A 13,221-nucleotide genomic window follows, 5' to 3' on the forward strand; every position below is an offset into this window, starting at 1 on the left:
CATTTAAACTCGTTTTTGTGCAATACTTCGTTTGGAAAATAGTTTTCAAAATGATGGCGCGGACACCTGGCTGACACTTCACGTTTCGAAGTCTCGCACAAGTCTCGTGAAGATCGCGCGGATAAGCGACGCCTGCCGTGGACCGAACGAACTAAATTCAACACGGCTAAAAACCGAATAGGCCGATAAGTATAATATTTAATTGCAGTTAGTTGCCAATACGAGTCACGATATAAGGTTACTAAAACCGAAAACGTAACTGAATAAACACGTTAATTAAGAAATAAAGCAAGTTTAAAAATGACATCAGTTCTCCTTTAAGACATGAAGAAGTGTCTTGATTAATAAAAATACAGAAAAACCACCGAATTAGAAGGCGTGTCCAAGCTTTTGTCTCGTACTGTGTATCAGAGAACTTTCAGTCTAAAGTACTACTGAGGTGTGAGGGCTTGTGGACACACAGGATCTCAGTATATCTTTAATGCAAACTGATTGATTGGACTTTTATTGTAAGGTTTATGGCTGCTCATGTTGTGTTTGATCATTAGTACGTAACGTGGTCATAAACGACACAGTATGTAGGTTCCACCTGTGCTCGGAACACAACGACTTCCCAAACCAACCCACAGGCACCTTCAAACACTTGACATTTTATTGTTCTGATTTTTAAACTTGGTTTGGTTTCTGCTTGAAATGACGGTAAAGAGTGCTCCTGGGAACGTCTCAATCCTCAAGAAGAATCTCAAAACCTCTTCCCAGAGGACATGATGGACATTTTTTCCAACGTGTCAATTCTGCCCAGATATATAAAAGTATCCCAATAACCTGGGTTTTTATTTCTGCTGCTTGTTTTACAGAAGGTAAAATACAGCGTATTGTTTACAGACAAAGGAATGACAGAAAATTAAAATTACTGACACGACAGATTCAGATGGAGCTAAAATCCCTGAGATAGACTGGAAATAACTACATTACTCCACCTCAACCTCCTCATGGAAAACCAATCCAGTCCAAATCAGGCTTAAAGGCCCGGTCCCACAATACTGATAACTATAATTACAACTATAACAATAAATCAGTCTCCTGCAGTTTGTGTGGTTGGTGCTCACACCAGACCGATAACGATCCCTATCGCCCAGGCCTGGGTTTACCCGTATCGGTGAAACTGCTTCTGGAGCGAGTTTTCCAGGCCTGGACCTGATCCGATAAAACATCTGACCAATCAGGGAATTGTTTACGTTACACTGTCTGAGCACGTGCTATTTTTCCCCAGGCATCTTTGTACATCCTTGTTGCATCATGAAGTCACGGAATACAGATTCATGGAAAATAAAAAATATAATCCAAATCACGGATCTTTTATTCACGGCTGTGTGATTTTCCGTGAAATCTCAATAGTAAATTAATAAAGTAAACATAAATGCGGGTAAGATATTTTAATTATGAACTTCGGCAGTCCAAACATTTAATTGTTTCAGACTTCATCCGTGATGCATCATCTCTATGAAATCGGTAACCAGTCTGTATTATACTGAAACGTCCGGGACCGATCCGTTAATTATTAGCATCCGTGATGCAGCCGGATTAAAATCCATAACCGCTCCGTATTTTCTATCCTTTTTTTTTTATTATATTTCTGTAATCCGTGACCTATCCATATTACATCAACTACCGGAGTGTGTATATGGGTTGTTTTGGAGTCCAAGCTGTACAGTACGACCCGGAATAATGTGCTACTACTTGGAAAAAACTTCCATGACTATTCCTCAGTTGCATGCGTTTATTTACCAGAGTCTCAGGACCAAGCGATATTATAGTCAGGATTATAGTTGTGGTGTTTCTGCTCCAGACTGGAACTAAATTCAGGCAGAGGGATAGTTAGAGTTCTCCAACTCTATAGGTATAGTTATCGGTGTTGTGGGACCGGGCCCTTACATTAGACATAGCCTATAATATTTCTATTCTTAGCTCAATTATGTCTAGCCTTATAGAGATCTTGCAGTCACGTGACCGGAAAGTACACAACCGCCATCTTGTCGGTCAAAAACACCGCTGAATACTGCTGCACTCGTGTACAGAATGGATCAATTTCAACCGACAGACTACACGGCTCATTTTTCTAATGAACAGATAACTAGATATATGTCTAAAATAAACGATCTACAGATTTGTGACCCTTATGGCTTACCGGACGGAGTTTTCACGACCGGATTTTGAACTGCCAGCGGAATACCCGGACGTGTATAATTACCTCATTAACTTTCCCTCGCTGTTCAGTGGTGAAGCACTGCGTGCTTATAAATCTCTGGACAATTATCTTTACAGAAATTCAGGATTTGTCAGCGACTCAGATGTGGCATCTTGTAAACAAGAATCCTCATTGGACGGGTAAGTCACTTAAGTATTGAGTATAGCACTGACCAGCCGATTATAGAATAGAATAAGGTAATTCCAAATCGTCCGTCTTGTTTACATGGATCTGGCGTTGGAGAGGTAGAGGCTTGGCAGTGGAGATTTGAGTGGCTGTTTTCTGAGCTTAGTCAACAGGCCGGCTCTGCAGCCTCGCTTTTGCTTCCGCTCCCGACGCCGCCTCCTTCGCTTTGCTTCCGATAACAATCCATGGAGACCCCGCTTGTCTCGCTATCTCGTCCGGAATGTTGTGCATGCGATGGAAATTGCTACAAACCGTCATTTTCTGCTGGAAACCAATGTCCAGTAAGTCCATACGGTTGTAGTGGATATTGAAGTCCGGTACAGACGAACAACACGCAAAAATACACACAAAAAACATAAAAAACGTGCACAGGTAGGGAGAGCTTGTAGCCGCAGCCGTTGTAGTAGAATTGTATATAGTAGGGTTTTCCAGAAGAAAAGGTAGAAGCAGAAGTAGAAGGCGGAAATATGGCGTTTGACCGACAAGATGGCGTCTGTCACAATCTGGATCGGCTGTGACGTCACATGCAAGTGCTCCATTCAGGCTGGATTAGTTTTATATGACGGAGATGAACTAATTCAATTATTGCTAGAATATCTCTGTGATTTTGTCCTTTCTGAATTCAGCAGCAATTTTTTTTTTACCTTTTGTATTTTACTCTGTATCTTACTTTCTATTTAATACAGCTTACAGACAAATTAACGCATTGGTAAAGATTCTTTTATATCCTGTCGAAAATGAGGTTTTACGCTTTTTCTTTAGTATAAGCGCACTTCAGGAAGCACTCGCTCTTTTCTATCGTCTCCCAGCAAAACCAAACCGCGAAACAACCACAGACAGACAATGGTTAAAACTTCCAGGGTTTTTGGTAAGAAGATACCGAGTTCCTAACACAGCTAATATCCTACACAGGCTACATGTTACGGTCATGTGACCTACTCATGATCAAGTGCAACCTGTGCAGCCACTTGCACTACACCCAGAGCTTAACAATAAAATGAGGTGTGTGTGTGTAATAGGATTTGAATGAAATTTTAATGTGATGAACACACACACATCATGGAGAAATCTCTTATTTACACAAAAGTCACTCATCCTCTGTGAAAATCAACAATAACTATTACAGACGTCCTCAACATCTGTACAGCAGCAAACATGTCTGGAAATCGCATCCCATCCAATCAGTACTTAAGATAAAAGAACTTAGGGATTTAGACCGCAAAGAGATTTTTAAATAAATAAATAAATAAATAATAATTAAAAAAATATGGAGTTCAGTAGAGAACTTGGTGTACAGAACGCCTTCTCATCGATACAGCTTGCTGTGCAAAAACACTGCAGCTAAATTAATCAAGGTCAGCTTTGATTAAATCTAAAATAAAATATAGCAGACAGATGGAAGCAGCGTAGCCGTGCTGGAGTCGCTTCAGGGTAAACGAAGATGGCGTTTCTTCCTCAGCCAGGAAATGGCATAGGATACAAAACAGAATTGATCAAATTAATCAGGATTTAATTTGTTTATGGGAATCTTTTCAGAAATATTATTACATCTAAACACACACACACACACACACACACTTGTCTCGCTATCTTTGTGAGGACCTTCCACTGACAATTATTATTGCAGTTAATTAATGCTGTGCCTGAAACCTAAATCTAACCCTAGTCTCTGTAATGAAAAGGAAACTTTGGGGCTCTTTTTTTTTTTTTAAACACAACAGCAGCAGTTTCCTTGTGGGGACCATCCAAATGTCCCTACAAGGTCGAAATTGTCAGATTTTACTATCGTTGTGGGGACATTTGGTCCTCAGTGGTATATAAACACACACACACACACACTGCAAAAAAATGATCTCTTGTTGAGAGAAAATATCTTTAATATGAGTGAATTTATCTATTATTTCTTATTAGAAGTTTACTAGAACTCAAATATAAAAGATTTAGCTTACTTTGAGACGTTTTTACTAATTTCAAGCCTTAAATTTTCTTATTCTATTGGCAGATAATTTTGCTTCTTTCTAGAATTGAATGCTTAAAATCAGCAAAATTATCTGCCAATAGAAGAAGAAAATTTAAGGCTTGAAATTAGTAAAAACGTCTCAAAGTAAGCTAAATAATCTTATATTTGAGTTCTAGTAAACTTCTAATAAGAAATAATAGATAAATTCACCCATATTAAAGATATTTTCTCTCAATAAGAGATCATTTTTTGCAGTGCACACACACACACACACACACACACGCTTGCGTTCCCCTGCATTAGACAATGACGGTGCAACTTTCGTCAAATATTCACATTTACCCAGAATACACCTTCAGTGAATCCTTCAGTAATTTAATCCTATGTACAGATTCATAATGGAGAAAACACACACACACACTGGTGCTGGTGGGTGAAACGGACACAAGAACCTTATAAGCAGCTGTGTCCCTGGCAGTAACATGAGCTGCAACTTCAAACCAGCACACACACACACACACTTTATTAATTACAAACACACAATAAACATATCAATACTCATGCTCTCAGTATGTGCGCACTCAGAACAAACATGATTCAGAACAGAGTACAATTTCTTCCTTATGAATTAAACAAAACGACCAATCAGTTTGTAAATTGATTTAACTTGTAAAAGACTCCGAACAGAAATAAAGTGCAGGCTCGAACTGGTGTGGTGTGTATGAATCATAGAACCATCACAACATCATGCGTCATCTTCATACACACTTCACCCAGTATGAAGCATCCATTTCCCATCGTATTAATGCTTTCCACATGTACGAGCGGGTGACCGGACACAAAACCACAGCACAATACATGATCTGTATTTTGGCATTTGGGTTTTTCAGCAAAGTGCCAGAAATTCAGCGTTTACTGTACCTAATCAGTTCGTTTTCCTGGCCATGTTGCGCAACTTTCATCACCATCAATTTCTTAGAAAACAAAATCCATATTTTTCAATCATTTTTCCATTCTTTAGCCTTTCCCTTACGAAAATCTACCATGGTTTACTATGGTTTTACCATGGTTTTTATGTAGTAACCATGATTCTACCATGGTATCTCATGGTTATTCTAAGTACTATGAACCAACCATAGTATTACTATGGTTCATCCATGGTAGTAACCATGGATCTACTATGGTATTTCATGGTGATTCTAAGTACTATGAACCAACCATAGCATTACTGTGGTTTATCCATAGTACTGCAGTAGCTGTGGTAGCATCATAGTTGTATGTGTAATAGGTCATAGTAACTACGAAATTAGTTTAAAAAGGGATAGTATGGTTTTTAAAAGGATGCACTAACTGTAGTATTACCATGCTTTCGTCCAACAGTCAATGCTGTAGAGAAGGATCTCGATTAACAGCCCAGATACATTAACATTTACTTAGAACCTAAAAATTTAAGTGAACATTGAGGTAAAATGCACCATGGTTTTCATGGTTACCCAAAAAACCATGAAAACCATGAATAACTATAAACCATGGTAAAAACCATGGTTAGTTTTCATAGTAAAACCATGGTTAATTTTCGTAAGGGTTAACCCACCTTGAATCATCATCTTTTTTTTTTTACTACTCACTAATTTTGCAAAACTTTACACGACATAACGTTACATGAATGTGTTTGTGTTTTTTCTTCCTGCTTTACGTTGTTTTTCTTTTTCTCTAATTAAACAAAAATACCAAAGAACATAACATTACCAGCTGTTTGTTTCTCTGAGCAACAGTTTTGTTCACAAACTATTAGCAAGACAACTTTGATAGTTTTATCAACTCCGATAAAATGTTTGTTTATTTATTTACGTGGAATGTGAATCACGCATGCAAATCCTGTCAGAGTAACAAATTCGTAACGTTAGCTAACATCAGTCTTCAATAACATCACTTGTGTTTTAATCTCAACAAAAGCAACATATTCTCAATAAACAAGAAGAGTTTTTTAGTCCAACAGCTATGAAATGATAGCCTGGGCCCGCCCATCCTTAAGTGTGACGCAACACGAGGGCCTGTTGCGAGCTTAGTCTAGCCAGGCAAGCTATCTACAGCTCTTCCAAGCTCCCGAAAAATCGGGAGCCAATCAACTTTGAGCATCTCCAACGGCCCTGGGTAGAGGCGTGTTCAAGGCAGTGACGTAGTAGAACTGCGACCGGAAGCCATAGATTGTTTACAGAATCTATGCCGGAAGCGCTTCATTCACTAGAAACATTACGAACATGGAGCAAGTTCTCATTGAAAACGGAGCAAAGAGCAGCCCTGGAGGTATTTATTGAAAGGAAGGACGTTTTCGCCTTGCTCCCGACCGGCTTCGGTAAGAGTTTAATCTACCAGTTAGCCCCGTCGCATCACATACGTCAGAGGAAAGAGTGATGTGATTGGTTTAAGCTTCGTCACAGCCTTTTCTGGCTTCGACCAGTAGCAAACTGAGGCATTTCAGGGAGGCGGGTCAACCACGCGCTTTGGGAAACGGTTGGGCTTAATATCTTTGCCAGACCAAATGCTCGCAGAGCTTTGAAGTCGCGTTAGCCAGACTAATGAAATGAAGGACAGGACATTAAATCTGAGAAGTGACGTGTCGCCAGTTGAACTAAAGAAAACTTTGTCGGAGGAGGTTATGTTTTCGCCTCCGTTTGGTTGGTTGGTTGTTCCCAACGTAACTCAAAAAGTAGTGAACGGATTTGGATGAAATTTGGTAGAAAGGTGGGCCATGAGCCAAGGAACAAATGATTGAATTTTGATGCAAATACGGATATGTACGTGGATCCAGGATCTTTTTGTCTTTTCCCAATGTAACTCAAAAAGTAATGAAGGGATGTGGATGAAATTTGGAGGATAGGTGGGCCATGAGCCAAGGAACAATTGATTGGATTTTGATGCAAATCTGGACATGTATTCCCAACATAACTCAAAAAGTAATGAATGGATTTGGATGAAATTTGGTGGACAGCTTTAGTATTATCCTAGATACAAGTGCTTTTGATGGTGATGTTGATAACATGTGGCTTGGCAGAGGTATCCACTCTACCATGTGCCTTTATAGTTTATATGATGTTTTGGTTTTCTGACAATGTACTCCTCCCTCAATCTTATCACATCTTGATAGCCAATTTCTTGGAAGCACTTCCTCACGTGAGAACAAAAATTGAACAAAAGCATATAACATACCAAAAACAAACAAACAAAAAACCTGTATATTTATTAAATATTAATTTTTTATTAAATATAATTTATTAAATATATAATTCTTCAGCAGAGAGGCCAGAATTATGAAATTATTCATATTGCCTTAACTTGCCAGCTCAGTGATATTGCTAAAGTATGGACTCCAAGGCAAAGTGTACTGAAAGCCATATTTAAAAACCATCACCCCAGTTATAGCAGTGGCACTTTAGAGAAATCTTGGTTTGAATTTTAAAAAAATAAAAAAGTTCATTTTTTCTGACATAATTCTGTGACTGACTTTTCTTTCCTCATGAAAGATTTTGTGCTCAGATCTAAGCATGGCCAATTTTTCTATGCTTTTTTAGGGTCTAAAGATACCCCATACAGTGTGAAATTTTTATTTAATACTATTATCTTGAGTACTGCAACTCAAAAAAACAACAACATTTTGCTGTGAATGTAATTCCGTTATGCATAAACATACAATAAACATTAGAATCCATGAAAATGTCCCAAATAATGTAAATCTTTTTCTTCAGAATTTTTTGGGTTATGTCTTTCAAACGTACCCATACACACAATGTACAAAGGTTCAGGGGAAAAAAAATTAAAAGCAATTTTTTTTTTTTACTGATTATTAAACAGATTATCCTTCTTGTTTGATTAGAGGTTTTCATTCCAATATTACATCACATCATTAATAATGGATTAAATGTTGTAAATGTAGCTAATGATGGAGACGTACAGTAGTGATGAGACACACAATCTCCAGCAAGCAACCAAGCAGGTCTACTCTAATTTACAGCAAAGTCATCATCATCATCATCATCATCATCAGCTCTAATTCTCAAAATAAATATATTCATGCAAGAATTTTGCCTTAAAAAGATTCATTAGATGGTGTGTCATTTTAATAACACAGGCTCCAGGATGTTGTACAGTGTGTGTGGAGGGTGTGTGCTGTAACATATTCCTCATATGAATAGGAAACGACACACCACGAAAACCTTTGTTGTTGCAGGAGGGTTTAACTGCGTCTGTCTGTTAAAACCCTAACATCTGATCTTTCTTCTCAAACAGGTTATGTTTATGTTTTCATTATGCTGATGACGATGAGGATAAACTGAAACTCAAACGAACACACGCAGAGACTAAAAGCAGATGAGTGTGTTCATGAAAACTGACATAACTATCAGGTTATCAGAATACAACCAAAGACTGGAGCTCATGCTTCAGTCCTCAGGATCGCTGGAACAATTTAGTGAAAATAAAAAAAAATAAAAAATACTACTCGACCCAATTTCTAAGCTTCGCACCCTGAGTGCGGTCAATCAGCCACGACACTCGGTGTTTAGTATCTTCAGATTTACACCAGAGTTCTAATACACTGAGTTTGGACCGGAGTTTGAGTCACAGATAAACGAGCATTATAAAAATGTTCTGGTTGCCTGTTGAGATCAAAGGTCTCAGATCAGTGATGATGTATGTGTTCACAAAACACGCACCATCCTCATCCACTGCTGCATCCTTCCGAGCTTTAGATTTCTCCCTAATGTCTGAGCGCATTGAAGGAGAGGTCGTATACTACACGATAAGATGATATCAGGGTTTTCTTTCATTTAATTTTAATGCCAAATGTTCTGTGGGAACTAACTGCAGATAGGAACTGAAGTTGAGTGGGGAAATGAAAAAGGCAGCTGACTGACCACACAGTGGAACTGATCTGAGCAGGTACATGTGAGTGTGTGTGTGTGTGTGTGTCCATTTCAGAAACTGGTCTCTCATTTACTATTTTATTTGCATTTCCCTAACACTCACTGTTTCCTTTGTCATGTTTAATAAGAATAAAGATAGTATCTTGCTTTATCCGGCCTCCACTGTGGAAAATTTTTTTGATTCCAATTCAAATGCTTTTGTAAAATTGATTTCCATATAAAATAACTCCATCATGAAGAATTAAAGCCCTTCCTTCACAGATGAGTGAAAATATTGAATAAATTTCCTCTTTTTGATTGCTTGGGTTAAAAATGCCAAGTTATGATGACCGAATTGATTATTCACTTAAATATGAATAATATGATACATTTTGGGGATTTGATATGGTGAAATAGGACACAATGGAAAAATCAAGAACACACTGGAAAGATGAGAATAACGGCGGTGGTAAAAGAACAGCGACTGTACCGGCTGAAGGTCGCGCGGGTCTCTGCTGCGGCGCGCGAGCAACGGGACATCGCTACCGCACCGGACGGAGCGCGAGGCGGGGGCGGGGCAAAATGACTGGCCGTAGATTCTATCAAAAGTTTGAACTAAATTGACCATGGTTGCAAAATATTGGCCAAAAATACGCAAACACTACGAAATATGAAAGTAAGATGAAAAAGAAACATTCTATTGCCTTATACTGCAAGACTGAAACAAAATAAAACCGTCAAAACTCACCTTTTCAGCGATAACGTCCGAACAGATCACCCGCGTAACAGAAAGACCGCAAATGGAAGCACGATCAACTTCTAACTGTTGGAGTGGAAAATTCCATTCTACACATGCAAATTGTTAATGTGTGTCATATCTGTGAAGATACTCAGTCGTCCAGGTACATAGTAATCTGGACCGACCTGGAACGACCATCACTGAACAGAGGTGGGTGTCTATGACATCTATCAGCCACCTTCAATGCAGCCATCAGCATTCGGATTCGGATTCTATGATGATCCATGAGAGGATAAATACTTGATACTCCCTATTAGTCAGACAGAACTGAGGATGCCTTTCGGACGAGAGGCGAAACGTCTTCTAGACTTTTCAAGCAAGTCCAGTTGCTCTCTTCTACCAACCACAGGTTAATATGTGTCCTTCCCCGCACACAAATAACACACTACGGTAAAAGACAGACCACAACTCATTTTATAGCTCAGAAATTCATACAAGACCAGCTACCATCGTAACATATTCTGTAAGAAACATATTCTATACCTAACTTTCAGCTTTCATTTTAAAAAACAAAATCGCAGATTTATAACTAAATGTTTATATGGCGAAGTGATTTTAAGTTACTACTTTTGGTGAGGTAGTGACCTTGACCCTGAGACTTTCCGTTTAGATCAAAACACACGACCGTATTGGTTTTGGGTTTGCGGAAAATGGAGTTACAACGGTGATCAAATATTTTGCATGATGTTTTATTACGGTTATGATTATTCTGTGAGCGCACCGATCCTTAGGTGGATAAAGTTACAGCTTAAAATACAATCAGTGATAACTGTAGACTTTTCAGTGGACTACAACCTTTTTAAGGGAACGCGATGTGGTCAACCATTTATCATGTCCCAGATCAAGCCGCCATTTTTCCACAAATTTGCAGAATTTTTGCCAAATTCTGAATAGAGCATTCACATCAAAGATTTAGTTTTATCTGTATTATTTCTTTCATCATTTTATTTCAAATTAAAACCAACATCACCATTCAAAACCGTATAGTTTATTGACTGTTCCTCCACAGTAACCAGTTTCTGAGACAGACACACACACACACACACACACACTATATAGACAGGACTACCCTGTATACCATCTTTGATCTGAAGCATCACTCGAACTAATCATTTGCATGTTTTTTAATGTCTCGTAACCCATTTGCATCGAATTAAGGCTCTGTGAGACAGCAAACGACTCACTTTGTTACTTGAGACCGTGACTGTAGAGTGAAAGACAAAGTTATTCTGATTATTTATCCTGTTTGAGGCTAATATATGAACATTTAGGTGTGCATTTACATTAAGGATGGAAAGAGTCACCGATTTGCACCAGCATAAAAATCGACAATACGATTGCTCTGTGCACCAGATACAATTTGTGATGAACTTGGGTCGGGATGCATCATTACCTACACGTCTGCATCGGCAGAAAAATCTGATTTTTTTTTTTTTTTTTAAATTAGCTTATCTATGATTCACTGTCTGCTTAAGAAAGACAAGAAAAAATAAACTCAAACTCTGTTCCATACTGAATTGCATAGAATCATAATCTTTTGCAGTGTATCGTATCATATCGTATTGTATTGCATTGCATCGCATCACATCACATCACGCTGAATTGTATTAGTGGTTACTTCATATATATATATATATATATATCTTTAACATATTGGATCGTGAGCAACACATCGATCTCAGTGATGGTCATAGACATCCCTAATTTTTTGCAGGAAGATTCTGGGCTGAGACAGAGTTTTGTTACATTTTTTTTTTCCTGGAAAAAAAAAAAAGACATAAACTTAAGATATGAAAAGCTGTTTTGGCTGATTGAGCACATTTTCAGGTTCATGGGCTGCACAATATATAATGGGACTAAAAGGTCAGCAGCTGCTCCGAGTATGGATAAGAGCGCCTGCATTACTGTAACATGTCAGCAGATGTTTAAGGGATAATCTACAGAATCTGGAATCATCTGCATATCTTGCAGAGTTGTGTGATATATCGACAAGACGAAAGCCGATATTATCGCGATGACGGACGATACCGTGCAGCCCCTAACAGATACCACCAAGAAAGAAGGCGCAGGATTGTAAAAGATCAGATCAAACACACATACCGAGGATCAGACAGGCGATGTCCAGCACGATGAAAGGAATCCCGCGCGTGTCAAACATCTTCAAAGCGTCCTCGGGTGAAACGAATGCGCGTGAGCTCGGGGTTCCTCGGTTTCACGCGACTGACCGGCAGCTGCGGTTAAAGAAATTCTGATGAGAGCAGACTGGGTCGAGTCAGAGTCAGTCTCAGCCTATCAGCGGCATCGGGCGACGGTACAGCGACTGACGACGACAAGCGGCAATAATAATAATAATAATAATAATAATAATCACCCGGAGGTGGACATGTTAGAAGAGGAGGATGTCTAGGAATCTTTTCTCTGTACACTGAGACAGACCGAGCGTTCCAGCATAATAAAACAAACAATAATCTTAAAAGCCCGACGACGGAGAACCGAGCAGAACAGCGCACGAGACACACGCACACGACTGTCCGTTCGGTCGGCTATGACGTCATAATGAAATTACACCTACGACACGTCCATATCCACAGCAGGAGAAAATAAACACACACTACTGGAGGTTTTTTTTTTTTTAAAGCAACATGTAACGCCCACTTTTTTTTTTTTTTTTAAATAGAGTTCTCACTGTGGAGCTACTTCCGGGTTTGGTTAACACCGAGACGGCGCGCGACGTACATAAAGAGGTCACGTGTTTTTTGTTTGGCTTGTTTGTTGTTGTTGTTGTTGTTTTCACTGACAAGCGTCAGCTTTTTTTTCTGACCTTAAAAATGTTATGGATATAAAATATTCCAAAAAAAAAAAAAAAAGCAGTGAATACACCATGAGGTTTATATCATATAATATCCAGTGCCCTCCATAATTATTGGCACCCCTTGTAACCTTCTTCTTCTTCTTTTGGCTGCTCCCGATTAGGGGTCTCCACAGCGGATCTTTCGTCTCCATTGGTCCCTGTCTTCTGCATCCTTCTCTACCACACCTGCCACATCCATGTTTGGCCTTCCTCGTTTTCGTTTGCCTGGCAGCTCCATCCTCAACATTCTCCTTCCAACATCTCTTCTCAGGATGT

General features: G+C 38.9%; 1 protein-coding gene across 2 annotated transcripts in view; it reads right to left on the minus strand.

Annotated features, from left to right (window-relative positions):
• plpp1a (phospholipid phosphatase 1a) overlaps nucleotides 1-12,724 on the minus strand; it is a 64,788-nt gene extending 52,064 nt beyond the window's left edge. The window contains exon 1 of one of the 2 annotated variants that reach the window (XM_060908915.1): nucleotides 12,195-12,724. In XM_060908915.1, coding sequence (XP_060764898.1) covers nucleotides 12,195-12,252 — 58 coding nt within the window. In that variant the 5' untranslated portion in view covers nucleotides 12,253-12,724. The remainder of the gene's footprint in view (nucleotides 1-12,194) is intronic. The other variant, XM_060908914.1, reaches the window with a different exon arrangement.
• Between the last annotated feature and the right edge of the window lie 497 nt (nucleotides 12,725-13,221).

The sequence above is a fragment of the Neoarius graeffei genome, chromosome 25, assembly GCF_027579695.1.
Source record: "Neoarius graeffei isolate fNeoGra1 chromosome 25, fNeoGra1.pri, whole genome shotgun sequence".
Classification (NCBI taxonomy): Eukaryota; Metazoa; Chordata; class Actinopteri; order Siluriformes; family Ariidae; genus Neoarius; species Neoarius graeffei.